Genomic DNA, 27,159 nt, shown 5'->3' with positions numbered 1-27,159 from the left:
TGATTGCTATGGCATTAAGCCTTTTAATTAATTTAGGTAGTGTCATCATGTTTGTTGTCTTGGTACAGCTGAGTGATGGCCAATGAATGTATCTCCAATTATTTGATTCTTCTTTATTTCTCTAAAGAGTACTTTGTAGTAGTCACATTCAATAAGTCAACGAGCATCTACTGAGTACCTACTATATACAAGGCATTTATATACACCCATGACTCCCGTAGCCGGCTATGAGAAGTATCATGGAGAGATGGATGGACTTGGAACCAGGAATTAGGTTGTGACCCAGTTCTAGGTTCAGTGAGTATTGAGAGTCAGGAAGATCTAGTACAGGGAACTCTCTTGTGAAGGAGCTCCATCCACCAATGAAGAGATGAGACCCCCTGTTTCTGACGTTTACTAGCTGTGGAACCCTGGGAAATTCCTTTAACCTCTCTGTGCCTCGGTCTCATCATCTGTAAAATGATAGAGTTGTTCTCTAAGGTTCCTTCTAGCTCTGACTCTGTCATCTATTTTCCTTTGGATGCAAAGGAAGGAGAGAAAACTACAAAGATTCAGATAATCACAAAATTTAAATAATCACAAAAATATGCAAAATCACAGCTGTATCCCTAATAGAATATCAGGGATGAAAAGAGCCCCATGTAAGTGTCAGAACATTCTACTTAGAATGGCGTCTCCTGGTGGGTGAGACCCTGATGTTTAAGCAGCTTCAAAGTTGTCTACACTGTGCCATCACACTCTAAATAGCTAGGACAGAGAATATTTCTGCTGTGGGGAGTTGGTATTTTTTCCTCTGGAGATGATGATTTTAATGTTAGCCATCATGGAATAATGTTTCTAAAGTACCCGTAACACTTTGGAAGAAGATGGTTTTAAAAGTCCAGCAGTGCTGGTAGCTTCTCAATGACATTTGCAGTTAGTGGCTCAGGCTAATTGCCTTCTAATAGTCTCGGGGTAGCTTAGTATGTGTGTACAGGGACTCAATGCTTCCAAGAAGTCAAAGGAATCTTCAGACATTGCCTCATGGAGCCTTACAGCCACCCAAGATAGTCAAAATGCATCGAAGACTATTATTGCTTGGAGAAAACGAGGTGTCACAAAGCTTTCAAGACTTTCTCAGAGCCCCTGGACTCTTGGCTCAGGCCCAGTCATTCTGATCCCAAGGGTAGTTGCTGAGCTATGTGGTAAGACTGCAACTCTTGCCAAAAGATGAAGAAAAGAAATAAAAAACCACTGAATGCAAATCAACTTAAACTGTTTTGTATAATCCAATTCAGCAATTGTGCACTCAGCACCTCCTGTGTGAGAGGTGCTGTGCCAGGTATGGGGGGTGGGGCAAAGATTCTGCATGACTCAGCCACAGACCTTGCCCTCAAGAAGCTGACAGTCCACTAACAACAAAAACAGCCTCAGCAGCAGCAGCAGCAGCAGCAGTGCCCGTGGCAATAATTAGTATGTATACAGTGCTTTAAGATTAGCAAAGCACTGGAGTCGCTAGGGAGTGCGGTAGATAGAGCAGTCCTGAAGTCAGGAGAACCTGAGTTCAGATCTGGCCTCAGACACATGATACTCACCAGCTGTGTCACTTAACCCTGTCTGCCTTGCCAAAAAAAAAAAAAAAGATTAGCAAAGCAATTTAAAAGCTTTAATCTCATTTACTCCATATAACATCCCTGTTAGGTGGAGCTTATTATTATTAATCCCATTTTTACAGTTGGGGACACCGAGGCTCAGAGAGTTTGGGTGATTTACTCAGAATAACATGGTTTGTAAGTGTCCAGGATAGGATTTAGGGTTGGTGCAAGCTTTCTCATTCTATGGCCATCTCTTCATCTATGTTATGCTGCCTCATTGGATAGGTGGGATATGATATAAACACAAGTAGATGTGATACAAGAAAGCATATGAGGCAAAGGTGAGGGATTGTACAGAACTCAAGGAGGGAAAGATCACTTTGAGCTGGGGAATCATGGAAGACTTTATGGAGAGGTGGTAGCAGCCAGCAGAGTCTTGAAGGAGATAAGGATTTCAACAGGTGGTGATGGGAATTAATCTTAAATTAACACACGTCCATTAAATTAGGCTCTGGGAATACAAAATCAGAAGGGAGACACTGGATGCTATCAAGGCGCTTACCTTCCACTAAATGGGAAGTGGGCGTTTCCAAGCATTGCTTACCATCTTGAATGCACTGAATGACAGTATTTAGTTGGGGCATGGAGTGTGAAAGAGAGTAAAGGCTGGAAATATAGGTTGGAGTCATATTGTAGAGGGTCTAAATTAGTACCAGGCTAAGTGTTTAGTATTTGGTCTCTTGGACAATAGGGAGCCACTGAATGTTTAGCAGGAGAGTGACATACTCAAACCTTTGGACTGGAAAGTTATTTTGGCAGGTAGGCCCAATCAATTGATCAATAAGCATTTTTCTTCCCTCCTTCTGTTCCTTCCTTCCTTCCTTCCCTGCTTCCCAGACTTAGTGTGGACATCTGATCAGCTTAACTCACTGCATCACAGAACTCCAGAATTCCAGCAATCCACCATCCTTCTTGGCAGCAGGGATTATAGGATTGTGCTCTCCTACTCAGCAACAAACATATATTAATTTCCTACTCTGTCCAGATACTGAATTAGGCACCAGAGATATAAATACATAGAATGTAGTAATTCCCACTTTCAAGAAGCTTACATTCCAACAATAGCATATTAATTATAACTTTGTTCAACAACTTTTTGATTACTAATATCAAACTAGTTATGCAACAAGGTGCTAAATACTTGCCAACGTGATGTCCAGCATGGAATCCAAATAGAAAAACAGATTCCTTACAGATAACAAGGTCTTCCAGATGCGTCCTGTTTGTGGATGACATTTCCCTGGCTTCATTAAGTCCTGTAGAATATGGAAGAGCTTCTTAAATGATGTTTGTAATGATTCAAGAGTTTGGCCTTCCTTTTCATACAGGAAAGATCAAGTGGATAAAGCATATTTATTGTCCGGATTATGATATGTAGGCAGTTGCATAGAGAGCTAATGAATCTTGTCCTTGGTATACACTGGACAAATAGCACATATGGACAGTGAGCTGGGTCCAGAATTTAATAGCTGAAAAATTCTGTCCTGCCATTTGGAAACTATGCAGTGCTTCGAAGTTATCCAAGTTTCTCCCTTAGACAAAGCTCCATTTTTGAACAATATTATTTAAGTGACATGTGATTCTAAGTCATGGAGCACCCCAGTCTCCAAAGAATTAAAGTCACGGGTCGCTCAAACTTTGGTTGGGAGATCTATATTGCGGTGTAGAATTATGCAGGATAAGGGATGGAGCAAAGGATATTATTGGAGAGATACATGACAAGAAATGGAAGTGGGCTGGTCATGTAGCAAGAGGGAGGAATACTTGATGGACAGAAAGCATGCAGACTCCATTGGTATTCATGCAATGTGCAAATAGCTAGAGGAAGGCCTTGACTCCCTGTCAAGGATTTATGGGATGGGATGGACGAAAGGTATCCAGGATGAGGAAATATGGACGGATTGTGATCTGCATCCTTGGATAGAATCCAGAAGGTGATGAGATCCTTGATCCTGTGACTCATCCCAGTTGGGAGATTAAAGCTATATTGTCCAGGAAGACCTGGAAACAGGGAGGCTGGTGAGGGACTATCACAGTTTTCTCGGCAGGTCATGGATCTAGAGAGTTGGAAGGGCCCTTGGAGATCATCTAGCCCCAAACCCTCATTATACAGATGAGGAAATGAAGCCCTAGAGACTTAATTAAATGACTTGCCTGAGGTCACAAAGGTAAAAAGAAACTGATCCAGGTTTTGAACATAGGCTCTGGGCTCCTTCTCCTGCATGTCACTATGTCCCATCCAGTTAGGAGAGGTCTTGATGGCCTGAACCAGGGTGGTGTCCATATAAGAGGAGAGGAGAGGAGAGAATGGATGCTTGAGATAGAAGATTATGGAATCACAGAGTTAGAGTTGGAAGGCACCTCCTTATTTTACCAAGGAGGAATCTGAGGTCTTGGAAGGAAGAGTAACCTACCCAGGGTCTAACAGATCATAAATGCCAGACCAGATGTGAGCCTGGTCTGAAACCCAGCCCTCTTTTCACTGAATCACCATATTGTGGAGACAGACTCAATAGAGCTTGGCAACTGATTAGAAGTGAGGGGGGTAGTCCATCAAGGCAAAGGGAAGCATAAAAGATCACTTGATGGTTTTTATCTGGGATGTTGGGAGGACAAAGGTGTTCGTAAAAGGATACAGAAGCTGGAAGATGGATAGGTTTCTTAGCGGTTGGGAAAGTAGTGATGAATTTGTATAAACTGAGTTTAAGGCACCATTGGAGCATTCAGACGCCAATGTCTAATAGGTAGGTGAAGATGTGGCTGGATATGTAGATAAGGAAGTCCTCTTCAGAGAGTTGATCAGTGAGGCAGTGAGGTGTATTGGGAAGCGTCCTGGTTATGGATCAGGCTTTATCACTGTGTAACTTTGGGTTTCTCTGAGGGCCAGTTTCTTTATCTGTAAGAGGAAAGTGTTGGACCAGATCCCCTTTGATGTTCCTTCCAATTCTGTTTCTAAGATCCTGTGTTTCCTGGTGTGGAGGAGCTTTCCGAGAGAGAGAAGAGCTCAGGACAGAATTACCTCTGGGGACCAGAGGAGAGTCCAGGATTGGTAGAGTAGACTAATGAGGAGTGGTCAGTTGTTAGAGACAGTAGATGGTAGAGCATCAAACTTGTGTACTTGTGTGCCCAGCACCTATCACGTAGGAGACCTTTAGTAAATGTATTTTTACTCATACATAAGGTCAATGTTCCTGGTGCATAGCAAGGTCTTAATAGGTGCTTTTTGAATTGAATTGAATTGGTAGGCAGCATGGCATAGTGGAAAAGGCATTGGTTATGGAATTAGGAAGATCAGGGTTCAAAGCCTGCCTTAGGCATTTACTCTTATGACCTTGGGCTTCAGTTTCCTCTTTTGTAAAATGAAGAGATTAGGCCAGATGGCTTCTTAGGTCCCTTACTCATATTAATCTATAATCCTATGAATTGAGTGAGTGGCTAATAGAGGCAGATGCTGTCTCTAGGTCCAGGAGGATGAAGACATCCTCCTGGCCATTGGTGCCATTCCTGTGTCCATTTGGATATCAAGAGGGAAATCCTCTGTGATTGGAAGTTGTTGTCAGGCTTGTAGGTACTGATCACTGCTGGAATTCAGGGACCTTGTATAAGCTGGCTCTCGCCCGCATAAAAACAACTGGTGTGGATAGGGAGGATGGGGGCATGGCTGTGGGAGACTTTGGTGCACAGGTGTTCTGCATGCCTCCTAACTCCAGGACTGAACCGGGAGCTCAGCAGAGAGAGCTTCCCCTGCTCCCTCAATCATTTAGTGCTGCCATGTAAGTAGCATAGGAAGAGGCTTGGCCCTTGGCTTCCAAGAGGGAGGTCAATGCATATGGCTAGTAATAGCTTTTGACTAATATTGCTAAGGAGGGTTTCTCACTACACTCTGGTCCCCGTTTTTAGTTCGGACTTTTAGTCCTGCCTTCTGTCTTTTGACTTGTTTTCATTCTGGGGAAAGGTCTGTTTCGATTTCTTAGAAGGAACGGAGCTGATGGAAGGAATAAGAAGAGTTTAAAGGAAAGAAAATAGTTCTTAGGGTCCACATTGCCCTGACTTAATGAAGCAAGCAGGCTGAAATGCTGTGTGGTCACTTATTTGGAGAGAAGGCAAACTCTTCCTCTGACACACTCTGCAAAGAATGGATTCCTGGGGATGGAGGTGAGAGTTTTCTGGACACGGGATTTCTGTGGCTGCTTAATCCAAATCCTTAGCTTGCTGTTCATGTAATGTATCATGTCTCCTGTTCTGGTGACTTCCCCTTTCCCTTATGGAATACTCTTGGGAAGAGACTGTCCCATAAATCGTGTTTGGGCCTCACGAGAAGCAGCTGTGGCTGTGTGGATGGAGACTGGGCTCAGAGCCAGGAAGCTCTACATCCAATTCTTCTCTCTGACATAGCCCGGCTGCGTCATCCAGCACAAATAACTTCTCTGTTAGTGGCTAGACAACTGTCTAAGAGGTTCAGTGGAGGATGAGGTGCCAAGCTGTATTAGCGGAGGGAGTTTCCTTCTATCCCCATGAAATCGCAGGTCCATCCCCGGTCCCTCTTCTGTGGTCATCGAATGTCTCCCAAAGTAGAAAATGCAGAGACCATGAACTGGGCTTGATTACACTAAGTGTTTTTGTGCTAGGCAGGGCTTCCAATGACTTGATTCTGAATTTGTTTTCAGCGTCATAGCCCCGAAAACATGTGACCCTGAGGTAGCGGGTCCTGTTCTACTTTGTCTCAATATTCTTCTATATGAAAGAAGATGAAGGACGCTCTGGTGGAAATAGCTGGTGGATAAATAATGACATTAGCTCCCATTTCTACAATGCTTAGAGCCTGACAAATCTGTCTCCTCATGACAGTCCTGCGTGGTAACTAGTATCAGGATTGACATCACCATCTTGCAGAAGAGGAAATCAAATGATTGGCCCATAGTCTCAAGGCTAGTAAGTTTCAGGATGACATCTCAAAGATGGGGACTCGAATCCAGGTCTCCTGATTTGAACTCTAGCCTCCAACATGATGCTAAATTGCAAATTCAATTCCAATAAAAAGAAGCATTAAGTGCCTACTGTGTAAGGAAGCCAGTGAATCAATAAGCATTTATTAAGTGCCTACTGGGTGTGAGGCACTGGGAATACAGAGGCAAAAGTGAACCAGTGCCTGCCCTCCAGGAACTTACATTGTATTGAGGGAGGCAGCAGAATACCGGTACAAAACATATTGGGTACATAGGTTATATGGCTGGCCCTCAGTGGTGTGAAGGGTCCTAATATACGATAAGGCTGGATGGCACAGTGGATAAACTACATGCTGAGCTTTTAGTCAGGAAGTCCTTGGTTCCAGTCCCATCGCCAATACGTACCAGCTGTGTGATGCTCTGTGAGCCTTAGGAACCTCCCTATGACTTAGTTCATTGGAAGCAGAGGGTCCAGGCTCACCTGCTCACTCTTCTGCTCGCCACGTGTATAGCTTTAGGCAAGCGTCCCCGGACTTCAGACTTCTCATCTGTAAATCAGGAGGGTGGGACCAGATGGTCTGTAAGGCCCCTTGGAGCTCTAAGTGTCTAATTCTGTGATGGCAAGTCACACGTGGATTGAAATCTGTTGTGGTGGGAGTGGTTTTCTACATGCTGATGAAATCGTAGATCTTTTTTTTGTATTTATGTGTGTGTCTATGTTGGGCAGCTAAGTGGCACAGTGGATAGAGCACAGGGCCTGAAGTCAGGAAACCTGAATTCAAATCTGGCTTCAGGTGCTTACTAGCTGTGTGACCCTGGGCAAGTCATTTCACTCAGTTTGCCTCAGTTTTCTCATCTATAAAATGAGCTGGAGAAGGAAATGGCCAACCAGTCCAATATCTTTGCCAAGAAAACCCCAAATGGGGTCACAGAGAGTTGGACAGGACTGAAATGACTGAACAGGAATAAGTGTATCTGCCCAAGGCCTTGTGCTAGGTACTGGGGACACACAGATAAAGAATGACATGATCCCTGCCCTCAAGGAGCTTACACTCTCGATAGCGGTTGTTAGGAGAGAGACCTAGCATGTGCACAGATACCTACAAACACAAATCTGGGTGGAACGGAGGCAAAGGAAAGAAATAGTCCCAGGTGTCCCAGGAAAATCTGAGTAGGGAGAGAACGTTTCCAGCTGGCCAAGTGGGGATCAGAGAAGGTTTCCTGGAACTGCTGGTTCCAGAGCTGAGCCTCAAAGGAAGGGAAGGTTCTTGAAAGGCCAAGGAAATGAAATGATCCAGTAGAATTAGGGTCGTTTCCTGTGCTTAACTGCTATGTAAAGTCATCTCCTCTATCTTCATGTATTTAAGTGTGCAAATATTGGCTTTATATATGAGGAAAAGAAACAAGGGAGGATGAGGGATTAGAAGGCATGCCCTGGATAAAATGACTGATTATATGGATTTAATTAACATCTATCACTCTGTGTTAATAAGAACAATAATGGTCATGGATATGGAACTTTAAAGGTAGAGGAGCATAGATTTTGAGTTGGAAAATCAGTCAATAAGTATTTATTAATTTAATTAACAGTTTATTACTAAATTAAGTAACATTTAATATATGCCAGGCACTGGGTTAAGTGCTGGAAAGGACCATAGGTTGTCTGATCTAATCCCCTTTTTTTATAGGTGAGGCATTTGAGGCCCATAGAAAGTCCATTGATCAGTAATACACAGGTAGAAGGTTCCAGAGTCAGAGAACCTTGGTTCAATCTGACCTGTGAAGGTTAGATTAGAGCTAACCTTACTATCCCTGTCTGATGCTGGGCAAATCACTTAACCACTCTAGGCCTCGGTTTCCTCATCTGTAAAATGGCTTGGCTCCTGAGGTCCCTTCTGGCTTCAGTCCAATGAATCCATGATCCCCAGGGGTAGAGTCAGGATTTGGACCTAGGTCCTTGGAATGCAGATCCAGCATGCTTTCAACACTTGAAGAAACTTAAGCAGTCACCAACCTTTTGCTTCCAATGGAAATGAGAAATGGTTTTGTGTTCAGCATACCCTATTTCATTTCCTTACATTCATCCTGTGAGGTACTATGGGTTTTATTATGCTCGTTTTGCAGATGAGAAAACTGAGGCTCAGAGAGATAAAATGACTTGCCTGTGGTCACATAGCCAATAAGAATCATGAGGTAGCATTGAAACCATGCTCTTCTCATCTCTAAGACCAACATTCCAGGCTGCCTATCAGAAAACAGGCTTTTCAAATTGCCATTTGGAGAATTCCTTTATTTTGGTTTTACCCAGATATCAGTTTCTGAAGCTGCAAGAAAACCTGATCCATCAGCCAGAATTCATCATTTATATTGGCTAATTTTCTTCTGTTGGCTTTCCCAGCTTTTTCTCATTTGAGTAGAGAATGTCTACTCCTTCCACCATGTGCAATCCTTCCCAGGCACACCAGCTACAAAATCCCACTGTATAGTCTTGTTTCCCATAACAGACGAAGAGCATGAGTCACATTTGCTTGGCCCCTGTGGGTTGTATATCTGCCTTGTCTTTTCTCAAGATGTTTCTCTGCCCTCCCATTTCATGGCTGATTACAGGGACGTGCGTGACTGTTGACAGGAGAGGTCAGAGCTTGTGGAGAGGAGAAGGATTTTCCTCCGCTTGGCAAACACCGAACAACGTCACTGGTTCTCTGGGAGGCTATCAGTTGCTTCTGTGAAACAGTAGTCTGAGGGGATATCGATTTGGTGTGACTGGTTAGTGGCAGCTGAGACGCATGACCCACCCACACCGCATCAGGGGCTTTGCAGTATTTATGTGATGCAGCCCCATTAAAAAAGCTTGAGTGAGAATCATGCTTTAAAATGCCAGGTGTGATTTGCTCAGCTGTCGTATGTATGGAGTGTTTTCTCGAGGCCTATTAAGTTGCTGTTGAGATACACTCACATTTTGTTTTAAATGAGAAACTTTGACAAGCTCTTGAGTCTTAGCACTGAGTCAATTGTTTAAAAACCACAGTATTCACCCTCCAGCTACTGGGTTTGCAGGAGTCTTTTTGTCTTCAAACATTCTTAAGCTTCCCGATAAGTACATTTGTTATTGTTAATATTTCATTCTCCTCTTTATGTTTGATATAGTTCAGATGCCAGTGATTCAAGGGCAAATCTCTTTCCTTGATTTATTCTTTTATGTCTAATGGTTGATTGCACAGGTGGATAAAATGATGATCTTCTGTAATTAAACAAAAGTCCTGGGATGTTAGCTCATCTACAGCAGGGTCATTCAAAGCTTCTTTGGGACAACTCCAGCAGCAGAGAGAATGATGGAGATGATATGGACCTCGTTCTGTTCCCACATTGTTTTGACTTCTTCCATTTGGTCTCTGTGTTTTGAGAACTTTTCATTCCTCTTAGTTTAGAGGTTGTGAGTATTTGGTACAGTGACATCTATTAAATACTTTGTTCTTAGATTTATGTGTGGGCCAGTATTCCGATGATTGCAGGTAACAAGTCAACAAGTATAGTTCATTTCATAGTATGGCATATTTGTTGTTGTCATGGTTGTTATAATTGTTTATTGTGGTTGGCATTATTTTATTCCAGTGCTCTAAAATTCCAATCAGTCTGTGATCTCTTTCCTTTGGGCATTTCACTCGTCGAGACACATAATGATCCATCTATCCATGTCTAACCTGTGTGTGATGCTTGTCCATGTCTGCCAGAAAATTTGCTTTCCAGGGTCCACCCCACCACACTAGGGTCCTTCTTTGGGTACTCTTGACTTTGTGTGGATACCAGTCAATCCACTGTGATGGTCAACCTGCATTCCCACTATTCAATGGGCCACAGTTGGTTGTCTCCAGTAACTGTCTTTATATTACTTACTTTGTGATTCTTCAACTTTATGGTAATATGTTCCAGCTTCCTCAATTCAATTCAATTGAACTTAATTCAGCAAGCACTTACTAAGTGTGTACTAGGTACCAGGCACTGTTCTGCATGCTGGCAACACAAAGATAAAAACAAAATGGCACCTACCCTCAGGAGCTCACATTCTACTGGCACTGTACACAGATAAAAATAAGGTAAACGCAAAGTGATTTCACATTCATTAACGGCTGGGAAGGATGATCAGGAAAGGCTTCATGGAATAGGAGATAGCATTTGAGCTGAGCCTTGAAGGGAGCTTGTGATTCCAAGAGGTGAGGAAGGGGTACGTTCTAGGCATGGGCACCACCTTGTATAGAGGCACAGATATGGGGCATGGGATGTCGGGTATAGAGAATGGGCCAGTTTAGCTAGGCTCTAGAGTACCTGAGGGGGAACAGTATGAACACTGACACTTTCTCCCACCATTTGCCTTTCCACTACCCTTTGGGTCCTCCTTAATGGGAGTTCTTCTGAGATTTTAGTGTTCCATGATTTGAAGTCTTACAGTGTCACTGGAAGAATATTGTTAAGAAGGCCTTTGTTACAAGGAGAAGCTTTGGGTCACTAGAAGTGTGATGAAATTTCTTAAATGCAGTCTTAAACTCCTGTTCAATTATGGGCCTAATTTATTGTCCACTCACAATGTCTGTCCCAAATACATGTAGCAATGGACCAGCTCTATGGATTTTCCATCGAATTTCATATCATATCTGGGACAATAGGTATTCTTCATCCACTTGGTTCTTCTTATGTGAATAGTTAGGCCAAATTCTTGAGAGTAATTTTGGACCTCATGAGGGGGTTCTGCAACATTTCAGGGCTTGGTGAAATCAATACAATATCACCTGTGAAAAGAAACACCTGAAGTAGCTTATTATCTATATAAAACATGTAAATATGTAAAATCCTTACATTTGGACTTTATGCTAGATATCTTCCACAATGGCAGCAAACATTTTTGATGAACATAATCTGGTAAATATAACCCACCTGGTTATACCCTGCCTCACTTGATATTAATAATCTGAGGATTATTGGATGTAGCTATATTTGCCGTGACATCTTTCAATGAATACTTTATGATTTTGGGCATGTACACAGAAGATGCCTTGTAGGAGGGGAGCCCTAAGGTAGTGTTTCATACTATCAAAGTGAATGCTTTTTATAGTCAGCATGTAAGCACAGTGGGACCTTATCTTTTTAATTTGTCAGTCATGTGGTGGCAAACATGCGATTTGCAGAAGGCCTCCCTATTCCCTTCTAATGACTTCCAGATGGCCTTAATACATGTGTATTCTCATGCAAGTTGCATGTAGTTTGAAAAACAGGCATAAGGTAATTATTGATAGACTCTTATTTGTAACAATGAGTCTAAGTTTTTCCTCCAACCTTTGAAATCTCTCCCCTTTTCAGATACCTTGAGAATCAGTGCTTCAGTCATGGGCTGTCATGCCCATATGACCTGGATGACTGGTTTTAGGGAAGCATATGTGGTCTGTCATTGGACTTGTGTGTCCTTGAACTCCTTAGCATGGTAGAACCTGACAGAGTTTGGGTTCTCCTGACACAGTCTTGGAGAGCCCGAAGTCATACCTCTACCATAACGAAGTAGGACATTGAGAAAGGCTCATAATGCACATAGGCACTTAATAAATGCTACTTAAGTAGAACTGAATATTGCTGCAGCTTTAAAGAGAAATATTAATGGATGACCATGTGGAATGCGAGAGAGAATGATATAGCGAAGAGAAGGCTGACCTTGAATCTAGAAAGACCTGGATTCAGGTTCTACCTCCAATCTCTACTAACTCTAATGACCTGGGCAAAACACTTAACTTTTCAGTGGTCCAGGCAGTACTCTAAGGGTACAAGTTGCAGACAAATTGCTGACCTATACTGGGAAAGGGGCAGCTAGGTGGCACGGTGTCTAGAGCACTGCACCTGGAGTCAGGAAGACTCTATCTATAAGTTCGAATCTGGCCTCAGACACTTCCTAGCTGTGTGACCCTGGGTAAGTTACTTGACCCTGTTTGCCTCAGTTTCCTCATGTATAAAATGAGCTGCAGAAGGAAATAACAAATCATTCCAGTACCTTTGCCAAGAAAACCCCAAAGGGAGTCATGAAGAGTCAGATACTACTGAAATGAATTAACAACATTGGAAAAGGGAATTTGCTCACTTAGGAATTCCCTATACCCATGAAATTACAGGTTCAGCCCCTCTTCTTCTTCCATTAAATGATAGAAATAGCTTACCAACTATTCTGACATAAGTACATCATGGTTTTAAAAAATCATGTATCTAAATACAAACTTAGAATAACTCTCCCAAGTGAACAAGTAAATAGGTACTAGAACTGACAACTATCTTCTTATCAGGTCTAAATGAGATCTAACTTTGGAGGCAATTCTTACCAGTTGCTGCTGGACAAGGCTATTTGGTTTATCCAGCTAAACAGTCATAACTTATAAATCAAAACTGGACAGTCCTATCTACCACAGGTCAGCAAATATAATTGAGGAGGCCTCAAAGGAACAATAACAGTATCTGAAATGACTGCCTTCAATTATCCATAGTGGCTGGTATTAAGTTTATTGATTGGCATATCTAGCCAATGGAAGTGGGTGATATTACTCTAGTCATTTGAAAATGGAAGACCAAAGGGTAATTGCTATGAATTTCCATATATAAGGTTACCACATGACATCCACTGTGATCTAGAGATGTACCTGTATAATTTAGAATATGTATTAGGGGGAATATACTTATAGGAATCCTATTTTTTCATAGATTCATAGAGCCAGGAAAGACCAAGTGATTTCCTCCTCCTCCTGTCCCCAAAGCAGAATGAGTTCTGATAAACTCTTCTTTTAATTGACTTGATTGGCACTCTTTCCAAGGACTCAGCACTTTATCCTTTCAAATGTTTTGGTTAAAATCCTCAAGTACTTCCCAGTCCTATTGAAGATAATCACTTTCATTTCTTCATTTACATTAAGCCAAGATAATTTCAAAGCCACTTAATGATATATGTGTTTGAGTCTTTGTGGTTTAACCAGGGTGGCTGTGGCATATCAGCGATTTTATCATCTCTTCCTGAAATTGGGTCTGCATGCTAATGGAGTTTAAATTGGGTCTCTCAGTCGTGCTCTCTACCAATCAATCAGGTCTTACTCCCTGTTCTGAGAACTCTTTCCATGCGAGGAGTAGAAATATCAACATCAATCCAACTCTGATGGGATATTCTAATATAGAGATGAAAAATGGGGTCCTGGGGTCATGGACCCATTAGGGTCAATTTTATCAACCTTCACCTATCAAAAGCATGGCTATTGAGAGAAGGCATCAAGAAGTTATTCTCATTTTTCCTTTCAATGGAAAGACTCACCAGGGCCCAAAGGAAACTGGAGAATTCACCCACCTACCTTTGTACAGGACCACTGAACAACTGAAGGGAGATGGGATAATTTTAAGCCGTTTAGAATCTGTTTTGGAGTTGTGAAATTCTTATGGTTATTTTATTTTGCGAGACATGATAATGATGTCCTCAGTTGTTTAAAAACATCCAGAAGCAGGGAGGGAAGGGTTAATAAACATATTTTTAGATGGAGAGGATTGATATTGAGTTAACTCCTTGATTTGCATTTTTTAAAGCCAGTGACCATGTTTGCTTTTCATGTCGGTGTTCAGTCTGAGAAGTTATAATATTTATTATTTTCTGCTCCTAATAGTAGTTATGAAACCAAAACCTACTCAGAAATCTTCAGTGGCTCCCCAGTGCCAGCAGAATAAATTCCAAATTGTAATAACTATAAGTGAACATTTATGTAATGCTTTCAAGTTAAAAAAATGCTCTCCTCATAACAATCCTGGGAGGTTGGAAGAGCAAGCATTGTTATGTCTATTTTGAAGATGAAGAAACTGGAGCTTGGAGAGGTTAAGCGCATGTCCAAGGTCAAACATCCATTAAGGGCCAGGGCCCAGGTCTTCTGACTTCTCTTCTCTTATGTGACTTATATGATGCTATTTCTTCTTAACTTCTGAGCCTGGCCGTTAAGATTCTCTACCAGTCCTGCTGCCATCTTTTTTTCTAACCTTATTTCCTACCACTTTCCTCAAAAACTCTTTGCTCCCCCCAAAAGGATATGCTAGTTCCCTCTCTACCCCCATTCCTAAAAGAATAACTTGCAGCCTGTAAAGCTCTGGGGTTTGTGGTTTGTAAAACACTTTCCTTACCACAGTCTTGTAAGCTAGATGGTACAAATATTACAACCCCCTAAACAGAAATTCCTGGAGGGCAAGTGAATTCCCCCCCTGCCCCCGCCCCCAGCTACCTGGTAGCAGAGCCAGGATGTAAGCCAAGATATCCTAACCGAGTTTAGTCATCTTTCCAGAGCATCTTGATATCACAGTGCAAGGGAAAGGGTGCCACTAGGTACCATAGCCCCTGAGGTCAGATCCTGGGGAGAACTTTGAGGGCAGTTGAAAATATTCTAGATTTGGGGTCTTAGGACCTGGGTTTGAATTCTTCTGCTGTGGGTAACTGTCTGTGTGATCTTGGGCAAGTCCTTTTCTAGGGTTCCATTTTCCAAACCCGTAGTTGAATTCAATGATCTCTAAAGGTCCTTCCACCCTCTGATCTGACCCATGGGCACTCCTGCTTTGAAATCTGTGCTCCTATCCTGTCCTCCCTAGGAAGCTGTCTTTCTGCTCCTTGGCTTACCTTACTCTACCTGGCCTTAGAGCCCTGGGCTCCATGAACTCGTTTTAAAACATTTTAGCAATTGCTCTTCAAAATAACTGGCTTCCTTTGTTGTCCTATGTATTGTATTCTGAGAAGAGACCAGACTGCCAGAGTGCCCATGACACCGATAAACGTTAAGATGGGGGATAAGGAGATAATCACTTATGTAGTACCTTATACATATCAGGTGTGGTGCTAAGTGCTTTTATACTTATTATCTCATTTGAGTCTCAGAACAATCCTGGGAGGTAGGTGCTATTTTTATCCCCATTTTACAGATGAGGAAACTGAGGCAGACAGTGGTGAAGTGACTCCCCCAGGGTCACACAGTGTCTGAGGCTGGATTTGAATTCAGATCTTCCTGACTCCAGGCCCAGTGCTCTATTCACTATACCACATATTGTCTCTGGAGCTCCTGTAAAACCTATCTCAAGGCCCACTGCTTCTATGAAGTCTTCCCCACCATAAGAGCCATAACCAGCTTGGGGCAAATGGGATTTTGTTCCTGGGTGCCAATGTGGAAGAGTACTTTCTGCCAGGGTGACCACTTCCTTGCCTGCTTACCTTGGGTCCTCTGGAGGCTCAGGGTGCAACCATTCTACTGGGTTCTCTGGGGGACAGGCCAATGCTTCCCTGTTGGACTGTCCTTTGTGGGGAGGGGGGCTTTTGGGGCAAGTGGAGTTTCATAGGTTTATAAGAGGCAGCTAGAAGGCGCCCTGGGGCAGAGAGATGCTCCTCAATTCAAACGTGACCTCAGACACTAGCTGTTGTGACCTTGGGCAAGTCGCTTAACTTCAGTTTCCTTGAATGTAAAATGGGGATAGTAATAGCACCTACCTTGCAAGGTTGTTGCAGGGATGAAATGAGATATTATTTGTGAAGTACTTTGCACAGTGCCTGGGCCATGACTCCTGGGCCTGCCATCTGAGGTAGCATGATTTGGCCATTCTTGTACCTCTAGTCCCTAGCACAGCTTCTGGCACATAGTAAGCCTTCAACAAATGCTTGTTGACTGACTTCCCAGCCTTGCTGAGTGTGGGGGTGCTGGTGACCAGGTTGGATGCAGGGGAATGAGTCTGGTGACCATAACAGCTCTGGAGGGCCAACTTCTAAACTCCATAGGAGAGTCCAGTAGTCAACAGACATTTATTAAGTGCTTCTCATACTGAGGACACAAGGGAAGGCAAAAGGGAGGCAAAAAAGACAGTCCCTGCCCGAGAGGAGCTTACAATCTAATGGGTACAGAGGGAAGAGACACCTACACTGATGAAACTGGAGATACTCTGGAGTAAGTGAAGCAACGTGGACTGTGATGAGGACTACATTGTTAAAGAAGTGGAAAAGCTTTGAAGAATTAAAAATGAGAATAAAACAAGATGGCTTTATTATACCCTAGTTCCTAAGACGAGTGATTTCCTGGAGGTGGATAATTGCTCCACTGGTGCTATTTCAAACCCTCCATGATAAGTCATGGAGGTCTTGATAAATCATGATAAGTCACAGATGGCCTTTAGAAGCTGTTGAAGACAGAAAAAAAGAGTGACCTGGTAGGCAGCCTCCTAGCCATGGTCTTCTTCAAACTTGATGGAACTGGTCCTTAGAAGAGAGACCTGGAGTCCTTCATCAACTCAGGACCAGCCAGAGATTGTGCCTCCCCATCACTGACACTGTTACCAGGCGCTCCCCCTTCCCCCCTGGCACTGTGCCAGGAGTTGCCCTCCCTCCTTTCAGCTGGCATAGCTTTCAAGAACTCAACCTTACCTCCTCTCCATGTCTTCTTTGTTGCTTCATTTTAAAAGCTTTTCTTTTCATGTTCTTAGAGATTATAAGTATTTCTTATACTTATTATATGTATTTCTTATTCTTCTTATTCTTAATTCTTCTTATTATTGATACTTATTATTATAAGTATTTTTTATTTCTTAGTTTCAGAAAGAGATTGAGATCCTGAGGTATAATTCTGGCCACATGGTTGTGTCTTGCTATGGATTCAGGAGGTGGTAAATTTTTTCAGTCTTCAGTAATGTATTGTAGAGTTTCTGCCATTTCTGAGAATAACCTGCATTTATTATGTTACTTTAATGTGATTATAATCATATAATTATTTTTAAAATCACATATTGTATATATGCAGGCAACAGTTTGATATAGCGGAGAGAAGGTTGGCCATGGAAGCAGGAAGACTTTAGTCCAAATTCTGCCACTGTTGCATATTAGCTGTGTGACTGTGGGCAAGTAATGGGTGTTATGCTTGGTGACAGGTATCTCTACTACCTTAGGCTGGTGCTAGGACAGCAGAAGTGCTTCTCTCTAAGATTCTAAGTTGTGGAGAGCTTGTATCAGTGGAAGGGGTATACGCAGCAAGAGTTCCCCACCCCAAGGAAACCACAGGTCTGGAGGAGAAAAGTTTAGCTACGGTACAGGGAGCTTAGGAGAAAGAGTGGCATATGCCCAATATAATCACATTATCTTCCTCCCGTAGCATATATCCAATGTGATTTGAATTATTTTCCTAGGGCTCCACTGTGAGGTCATTAGCATTCCCTGGAGCTGGGAATTTTCTTCTAATCCCCTCCCCATCATGAAAAATTCATAGGCTCATAAATTTAGAACTAGATAAGACCCAATAGGTCATTTAGATTAATGTCATAATTTTACAGACCCCCTTCTTCTCTCCTAGTTATTGAGGGGCAAAATTCCTTTCCAGGTGACAGGGGATAGTTAAATGTTGTGATCTGATGAACTTACCCATTTTAAGGTGTGAGGTTGGGAATGAATTACTCACTCTTATGTGGGGATAGCATATCCTAAGCCAGTTACAAAGCTTATACCCAAAAAGTCTTGGAAGGGAACACTTTATATAATAACAACAGCCTTTAGCAACTTTGAAAGACTTATGAATTCTGCTCAGTGCAATGACGAATCACAATTCTAGAGGGTGAAACATGCTATTCTTTTCTTGACAGAGATGTGATGAATTCAGGGTCCTGATGGGTTCATATATTTTTTGGACATGCCAATGTGGGAATTTGTTTTACTTGATTGTGCGTATTTTTATGAGAGCTTGGTTTTTATTTTATTTTTCCAGTGGTGGGAGAGGTAAGGGAGAGAGAGAAAAAATGTTTGTTAATTGGAAATTTTTTGGAAAATGTGTCCTGGGAAAACGATAGTACAGGTGATAATTTCAGGCCTTGTGGCATTTCGCAGGAAGAGGTCTTTCTGCTCAGACTTACCATCTCCTCTAAGATTACATTTCAGGTAGATGCCTGCTCTCCCCCTCCCCCTTGTCTCCTGGAATGGGGAGCTATCCTGCCAAGTATGTGAGTACATTACCTCCCCCAGTAGATTGTGAGCTCCTTGAAGGCAGAGACTGTTTCATCTTTCCTTGTATTTTCTGTGCTTAGAACAGTACTTAGCTCAGAGTAAGCTCCTAATAAATGCTGTTGATTGATTGATAGATGAATGGTTGGAAGGGAGCATTGTGCTATGCCCAAATGATACACACAGCCTTCCTTAATGATTACCCAGTTCCTCAAATTTGAAAGATGAAGAAATTCAATCCAGCTAACATTCATTAAGAGTTTCCTATGTGCTAGGTCCTGTGCAAGGCATTGTAGGAACAAAGGCAGGTAGTTGGCTGGGTATGGTGATGTACAGCGGTAATCACTATTGCTGGGAAGGCTGAGCCTGGGGGTTTGATTGAGTTTGGGAGTTTGAAGCCGTAGTAATACTAAAGGGATCCGTTCACACTGTCTAGCACCTATCTGGAGAGCCCTCCGGCTGGGGAACCACCAGGCTCGCTGAGGAGGGGCAAACAGGACAAGATGGGAAAAGGAGTGGGTCAAAGCTCTAGGGCCCATCAGCAGTGAAAGTGGCCGATTCTTTTTTAGCTTGGGTGAGATAAGGAGGCCCAATCTAGGTGCATAGTAAAACAGTACCTCTGCTCAGTGAGCTTACATTCGACTAGAAACATATAGGTAGTACAAGGACTTGGGTCTTGGCTTCTTACCCAGGCTTCTTTTCCGCTCACCTTCAGCCTGCCTCTGTTGGATTTTCTAACTCTTGTTCTAAAGCTCAGAAATCATCTTGGGGGGGTGCTGAAATTGACCCCCTTTGTGTCCTTGTAACTTCTCCTGGGGCTGGACATCTTCCTCTCTTACTGAGGAGCAGTTCAGTTGCTGGGTGTCCTGAGCCATCACATTGTGGGGTGGAGGTGTGTGTGTGTGTGTGGGGGCAGATCCATGATTTTATTTGTCTAGGGAACTCCCACCATGGAACTTTCCATTAGTGAAGCAGCTCAGTAAACCCTGGAATTAACTCTTAGTCTGATTAGAAAGTTGCCTAGGAGAACTGAGGGTTGAAATGATTTGGTTGGACTCACACAGGTAGGGTCTGTCCAAGTCAGGACTCGGACCCAGGTGTTCTGTATTCCAAGGGCAGCCCCACTATCCCCTGCTGGAGCCTAGAGATGGGAGCTGTCTCTCAAACACGAAGTAGTTGGAGGGAAATGTGAAGGGGAATGGAAAGCCAAGTGCTCCCGCTCTTTGGGTGTAGGTTTAACAAACAAGCGGGCCCTGTTACTCTTTGTAAAACCAGGAGAAAACACCCCGGGCCGGCTGGTGGGAAAGGTGGAGTCTGTTATTCTCAGGTTTTTGTACTTTAATACATAGTGGCATCGCAACTTCGGAGTCAGTGTTAAGAGGAGAGGAAACAGCTGGGGAGCACCGGATTGGGTGCTTCCTGGGGCTGCTCTTTCCCCCCTTCTTCGCTTCTCTGGCCCCATTGCAGTCTCCCGGGGGACTGCAGTTCCGGGGCTGTTTGCCTTGTTGTCCCCGCTGGGCAGAAAAGGAAAGGCTTCCTTTTTCTTTTAGGGTTTGGTGGTGCTTTTGTAGAGCAGGGAGGATTAAGAGAAGGAGTAGGAAGCCAGGCCAGAGTCGGACTGCGCTCACGGCGGGCTCAGGCCTCTCAACCACTTTCTTTAAATTTGGTTTCTCCCCTTTTGTAACTCAGTGTGATCCTCTTCCCCCATCCTGCGATACCCTGTAGACAGTTGTGCGTGTGAGCCTGTGAGAGTAATGTGTGTGTGAGTGTGCGCGCGCGCGCGTGTGTGAATAGAGGCCACGCGACTGACACCGACAGAATCGAGCCTTCCTCCTCCCAGTTGTCAGCTTTCTTGCTTGTTAGCAGAGCAGTTGGTAAGTGGAGGCAGGGGAGCCCCGGGTGAGACGCAGAGAACGGCAGACTTCCCTGCGGGCCCGGAGGAGTGATCGGGGAGTGTCTAGAGCGGACCCGGACGGGAAAGTTGCCGGGAAGCCCAGTACTAAGGCGGACACGGAGCTAGCAGAAGGTCCCGCTAGGGAGGTGCGAGCCTCTCCTTCATTGCTCCCGCTCCTCCCCTTCAGAGAGCGGACTAGCTGACGGCTCCCGGGCCCCTCAGCTCCTCGGCTTCCCTTCCTCCCCTCCGCTTTCTTCTCTCTCTCCTCTCTTCTTTCTTTTCTTCCTTCCTGTCTTCTCCCTATCCTCGTTTCCCTCTTACCCCCTTCCCCTCCCCCTCTCTTTTCTTTTCTCCCTCTTTCTCTCCCCCCACTCCCTCGCCTCCCTCCCTGCTGCTGCCCTTCTATTCTTCTCTTTCTCTTTCCTTCCTCCCCCTATCCCATTCTGGCTGGCTTCCCTCTCCTTCCAGCCCGCCCCCAGCCCCTCCCTTCCTTACTCCCCATCCCGCCTAGGGTTGGGGGGGAACATGGCTTGGGGAGAGAAGGAGTGCACCTGGGGGCAGCCCTGAGCTGCCGGCGCCGCCACCACCGCAGACTGTGGTCCGGCCAGTTCCGTGGATCCTTGCCGTGACGCGCGAGGCACTGCGTCCGGGGCTCCCGCTGAGGGGTGGGGAGGGCCCTCGGGCAGGGCAGGGCACAGGGTCTGGAGGAGGATGTGGCCCATGGCCTCGCTTCTGGCTTCTGCTCCCTGCTGAAGGGGCTCAGAGGGGGACGTGCCGCAGCTGAATTGGGGGGATCCCCAACGCAGAGCTTCACCCCAAGTGCTCCCCCCCCCCGCCCGCAGCCATGGAGTCCCCCACCAAGGAGATCGAAGAATTTGAGAACAACTCCCTGAAATACCTCCAACCTGAACAGATCGAGAAAATCTGGCTCCGGCTCCGCGGGCTGTGAGTATACCTCCTTTCAGGGTTCACTCCTGCCTTTGCCCTTGCCCCTGCCCCTACCCTTGCCGACCCACTGCAGGTTCCCTTTCAGTGACCCGAACCAAGCAAGCAACCAGCTATAACCGACGGACTGCTCTTTCCCAGCTTTTTCAGAAACAGCCCCAGAAATTCCACATCTGCCTCCTTGTTAATTACAGTCACCCCGACCCCTCTCCAACCCCTCTGTCCCATGCCCCATTCAGCTGTAGGCTGGCTGGTGACAGGGACTCCAGCTTTGGGGAAGGGGGAAGAAACATATCAGTAGGTGGGACGGGTAGGGTCAAAGGACTCAGGGATCGGCTTTGGATCGTCATGCCCCAGGAGAAAAGTTTGGGGACACCATTAGGATGTCTGCTGAAGGACGACTTTTCTTTGCTGGCTGCTCAGCAAAAACAAGAGCAAAAAATACCCAAAACCAAACCCAAGAAACAACAACATTCCAAACCAAAGCCCATTGAAAGTGGTCGTGGGACCCAGGCTAGGGATGGGAGACAAAAAGTAATCTGGATGATAAATCCTCCACTCCCCCCCCCCCCCATATCCCATTGTAATTCTGAATTTGTCCAGAAGCTTTGCCAACAGCAAAAATGCTTATTGGAAACGATGACTATTTGGGGGAAAGTATGGGGGCTGGGAAGAGAAGTAATCAGGGTGAGGGGTCTCCTAGCAGCAGTTAGAGAACAAGAAATGGGGCTTGCCAAATCTTTTGACTGACAGGCGCTAGAGGCTTTCTGAATTCCTTTTGCTTTTCTCTGCGAAGAGGGGCAGGTTTGTTTCTGCTTGTGTGTGTGTGTGTGTGTGTGTGTGTGTGTAGATGGCCAAGAAGAGATTTGGAAATAGTTTGTAAGCACTGAATTGGTCTCCTGGATCAGTAAACTGGACAGATAACTTTCAACTTCTCACTTTCACTTAACCAGACTTGTTTCAGAGATGCTATATCTCTGGCACTGGACCTGCTGCTGTCTGGAGCTGGCTGTCTTTTGTTTTCTCCTGTAATGCCCCTTGGAATCCCCTCTTCCTACCTGGAGAATGGAAGGGAAGGGAAAAGGGACATACCGGAAAACGGACCATTTGCTCAGGGAAGCCACCTCCAAGACACACAATTCTGTAAAGGGCTACCAATTAATGTGAGACTTGTAAAAACCCAAACCCCAGTAAGGGGATACAGCCTGGGCCTGTAATTTCATGTATGGGGAGCTTGTGGTGAGGATACTTCTGCCGATGCAGGTCAGTCAGGGCCTTCTTTGCCATGTATGCATTCTCTGAGTACTGAGAGGTGGCCCGGGTCACCCAGCCAGTATGTGTCAAAGTAGGACTTAGATCCGGGTGTTCGAGGCTTCAAGGCCAGGTCTCTATCTACTAGGCTACACTATGTTTCTTAAAAAGAAACACCCTTTAGTAAATAGATTCAGGGAGCCATCTCATCGTCAACCCTTTGGGCGTCTGTGCAGAATGATTTCATTTTGAAAGAGCCTTCTGCAACCTTGTGCTGTTCATCTGGGGATCACAGATTTAGAGCCAGAAGAGACTACAAGACACCTGGCTTTATTTTATAGGCATTCACCAGGAAGCCTCAGAGCCAGGTTTGCACTTGACCACTTAATTTTGACCTGCCAAGGGCGATATATTTCCCTTTCTTTGAGCTGCATTGCACATATTCCACTTTTGGGGAAACTCCCTCAAACAAGTCAGTCACCCCATTTGGGGCTGCAGTTTTCCTTTGGAGGGCATGCTGGAACCTGTGGAAATGGGATTTCTGAGCTGTCCACTAGCACCAGTCCTTTGTTGAAGTATCTCCAAGGGCGCTGTGCCTTGGGCTCCTTCCAGGGATTCAAATGGTGCCTTGTGCCTTCAGTTATGCTCGATGATACTGGCAGGGCTATTGCTTCCTGGCACTTAGTTCTGTCTCCCCAAAGATGGGGGAAACTCCTTGAGGTCAGGATGTGGTTTTCTAGTAGGTCCGATTGCATGTGTCTTGCCTATTGGAAGCATTTGGGGTTTTCTGGTGAACGTTCTTTAAGTGTGTTTCTAAACCTTTCTCGTTGCCCTCTCTGGGACTTCGGACCTGTAACTCCCGATATGTAGAGAAAACATTAAGAGCTAACTGCTTTCATGACCTTTACTCCTATTCTGCTACTCCCACTAGCGATGAGGCAGCCTCATTAGTGGTGCAGTGGCCAGAGACACAGCCTGGGAGTTAGGGAGATTTGGGTTCCAGTCTTGTGGCAAGACTAGCAATGGAACTTTAAGTAAATCACTTAGACTCTCCGTGCTCTTGAAGGCTTTTAATTTACAGAGTAGGTGCATTTAATCTGAATGGGTATGGGAGTTCTTTACAGAGATGAGATCACAGGTCCAGTGCAGTCCCTCCCCACCCTCATCTCCTCATGAGGCACATACATATATGCTAATAGAAGAGAAAGTGTGGCCCAGGAAAGAGGGAGCTGGCTTTGGAATTGAGAAGGCCTGGGTTCAGGTCCTATCTATGATATATAATGGCTGGCTGTCCCTAGGCAAGGCAATTAAGCTCAGTTGCCCCTAGCAAATCTCTTAAGACTTTATAAGTTACAGGTCAGTTACTGATTGGCATTGGCAGAGGGAATTTCCACACTGAGCATTCCTCATACTGAGGAAATCATAGGTCCAGTACCCTCATGTATAAATGCATATATGTGTATGTATATATGTGTATATATATACACACACAAATATATGTATACATACTATATATGTATATAAAATCAATTCTCTCTCTCTCCCTCTCCTCTCTCTGTTCCTCTCTTCTCTCTCTTTTCCTGTCTCTCCTTTCTCTCTACCTCTCTCTGTATCTCTGTCTCTGTCTCCTGTTTCTGTCTCTTTCTATCTCTCCCTCTCTCTGTTTTCTGTCTCTGTCTATGTCTTTCTCTGGGTCTCTATATAGACACATACATAATATGTATGTGTGTATGTGTGTATATATATATATATATATATACATATATATACATATATATGTATATGAACTTGACAACTGTCTTTTCTCTGCATGCTCAAATTAACACCCTCCTGATCTATTACTCCAAATTAGGAGAGTACATCAGGACATGGGCTAATGGAGTTATAATGGCCTGTCGGGTCTGAAAATTGCCCAGCTGTGAAGTAAGCAATAAATCACTGCTAGTGAGCTATTGCTATAGCTCTGTCCAGGGATTTCTTGGGTAAGTCATGTGTGGGATGGACTGACTGCCTATAGTCATGTTTCCCTCATGGACCCAGAGTCTTGGCATCAAAATTACGATCATGAATGTTATTACTTTGGCCCAAAGTGCCCCTCCCCCATCAGTTAGTTATACTTTTACCTTTGAAGTGAATGGGTGTTGGGGCTATTTGCTTATCAACTTCTCTGGTTGGAGGTGGGTTGGAAATTGTTATGTCCTGCCTCCATGGGGCATACTTGCTGCATGACTCTAGACAAATCACACAGACTCTGCAGGCCCCAGTCAGCTTTCTGTGCCACTAGGTCACTGACCATGGGCTGATCTGCATTGTAGAGGGAATTCTCACCCTGGGATGAAATCACAGGTCTAATTCGTGGCCCCTCCCCAGGATTGGGAATGGGGGAGAAAGCTGCCTTCTCTGCCTGCTGAGAGGTTCCAATGCCCTTGAAAGGCACTCTCTCCAAAGGACTGAAGGAGGAGACCAGAACAGAAGCAGGTATCCTTCCCTAAGCTCAAATGAGATAATATTTGTCAAACACTTAGCCTGGCACATAGTAGGTGTTTAGGAAATACTTATTCTCTTCCCCCTAGATTAATATGAACTCAGATGCGTGGGTGAAGCTAGCATGGCTGGGTGCATTACATCCAAGCATTGCTGATTTAATGGCTGTCATCCCAGGGGAATGAACCAATCCTCGTTTCTCCCTAGTGCATTCCATGTAAAGAAGCCATAACATTTCTATGCCTCCATGGCCAGCTAGGAACACAAGGGACGAAACATGGCTTTTTGAGCATCCAAGTTGAGGCGGGCTTCCCTCCTGAGTTAGCTGATATGTGACAACGTATATCAACAGAATATTCCCATGAGAGAGCGAGGCGGTAGGAATTTTTAGCTCCAGTTCACATGTGTGGACTCAGAGGCACAAACAGAGATAATTAATATGATTTGCTAATTATAGCTGACATTTCCAGAGAACTTGATGGTTTCATGAGGACTTTGCTGAGTCCATCTTATGTGATTCTTGCTATGCTTCTGAGAGGGAGGGGCTGCAATTATTATCTTAATTTTACAGGTGAGGAAACTGAGGGATAAAGAAGTTTGTGTCTTTTCTAAAGTCTCACAGCTAATCAGTTCAATGTAGGGATTTGAAACCAGGTCACCTGTGTTCTCTTTGCATTATCCCACAGCAACTCAGAATTATAGGACATTGAAATTGGGAAATACCTCAGGAATCGGCATGTGCTTGATCAAGTATCCCCTCCATAATATGGCTGACAGCAAATGAATGAATGAGTGAGCATGAGGCAAATGGTCTTTCAGCCTTGAGAACCTCTGGTAAGAGAGAAGCCATCACCTTCTGAGGTTGACCAATCCACTTTTGGGTGGCTCTAATTACAATCTTTATATCAAGTCAGAATCTTCTTCCCTGCAACTTCTACCAGTTGCTTCTCAGGAAACAAAGCACCTGCATGAGATAGAGACAGAGAGAGAGAGAGAGAGAGAGAGAGAGAGAGAGAGAGAGAGAGAGAGAGAGAGAGAGAGAGAGAGAGAGAGAAGAGAGAGAGAGAGAGAGAGAGAGAGAGAGAGAGAGAAGAGGGAGAGAGAGAGAGAGGAGAAAGAGAGAGAAAGAGAGAGAGAAAGAGAGAGAGAGGAGAGAGAGAGAGAGAGAGAGAGAGAGAGAGAGAGAGAGAGAGAGAGAGAGAGAGAGAGAGAGAAAGAGAGAGAGAAAGAATGAGAGAGAGCGCAAGCCATCGGGTGTTTCCCAAGCCTTCCCTTTTCTAGGCTCCATTTTTCTTGTTTCTTTAGTCAATCCACCATCCCAGGCACATCATCTGAATGTGTTCTGTCTTGTCCTTCCTAAAACATGCCGTTGCAACTAAGGTCTGACCAGGGCGGAGAATAAAGGACCATCACCTCATTTGTTCTGCATGTGATGCCTTTAACAAAGAACAGAATAGTATTAGAGTTTGATTTTTGGTGTGTGTGTGTTTGCCATTGATTACTAATAAACTCACTGCTCACTAAAATTCCCCTAACTTTTTCAGAGGAATGTTGTTTAGTACCAAGTTTGGTACTGAGGAATACATGACAGCCTGTGGGGCCTTGGCCAAGTCCCTTCACCCTTCTGAGCCTCAGGTTCCTCATTTGTAAAATGAAGAGGTTGAGTTAGATGTTGTCAGGTCCCTTCCAGCTTTGATCCTATATCCTGGATGGAGGGAAATTCACCATGACCTAATGACTTTGAACTTATTGAGAATAGTGAAATGTTCTTTTATTCTCTCTTCTTTTCTCTTTTTTTTTGTGGGGGGGTGGGGAGGCAATTGGGGTTAAGTGACTTGCCCAGGGTCACACACTTAGTAAGTGTCTGAGGCTGGATTTTTGCTCAGGGCTGGTGTTCTATCCACTGCACCACTTAGCCACTCTGGTTTTAACACCCTACTGATCATTTTTGCTTGTTTATTTTATCCTTTCTCATGCCAACATCATTCTCCTCGGAAAAGA

At 44.3% G+C, this 27,159-nt stretch overlaps 1 protein-coding gene across 6 annotated transcripts in view; it reads left to right on the top strand.

Annotated features, from left to right (window-relative positions):
- PDE1C (phosphodiesterase 1C) overlaps positions 1-27,159 on the top strand; it is a 443,465-nt gene that overhangs the window by 144,958 nt on the left and 271,348 nt on the right. The window contains exons 1-2 of one of the 6 annotated variants that reach the window (XM_020968965.2): positions 20,236-20,458; positions 21,321-21,423. The exons of 3 other annotated variants lie outside the window; for them this stretch is intronic. In XM_020968965.2, the coding sequence (XP_020824624.1) occupies positions 21,323-21,423 (101 nt within the window). In that variant the 5' untranslated portion in view covers positions 20,236-20,458; positions 21,321-21,322. Of the gene's footprint in view, positions 1-20,235; positions 21,424-27,159 lie in introns of those variants that run through there. 2 more of the 6 variants (XM_020968962.2, XM_078152097.1) reach the window with 2 other exon arrangements.

This window comes from Phascolarctos cinereus, unplaced genomic scaffold (assembly GCF_003287225.1).
Source record: "Phascolarctos cinereus isolate Bilbo 61053 unplaced genomic scaffold, phaCin_HiC Scaffold_4;HRSCAF=312, whole genome shotgun sequence".
NCBI lineage: Eukaryota > Metazoa > Chordata > Mammalia > Diprotodontia > Phascolarctidae > Phascolarctos > Phascolarctos cinereus.
The sequence above is the reverse complement of the archived record's forward strand: the minus strand, read 5'-3'. Positions and strand labels throughout refer to the sequence as shown.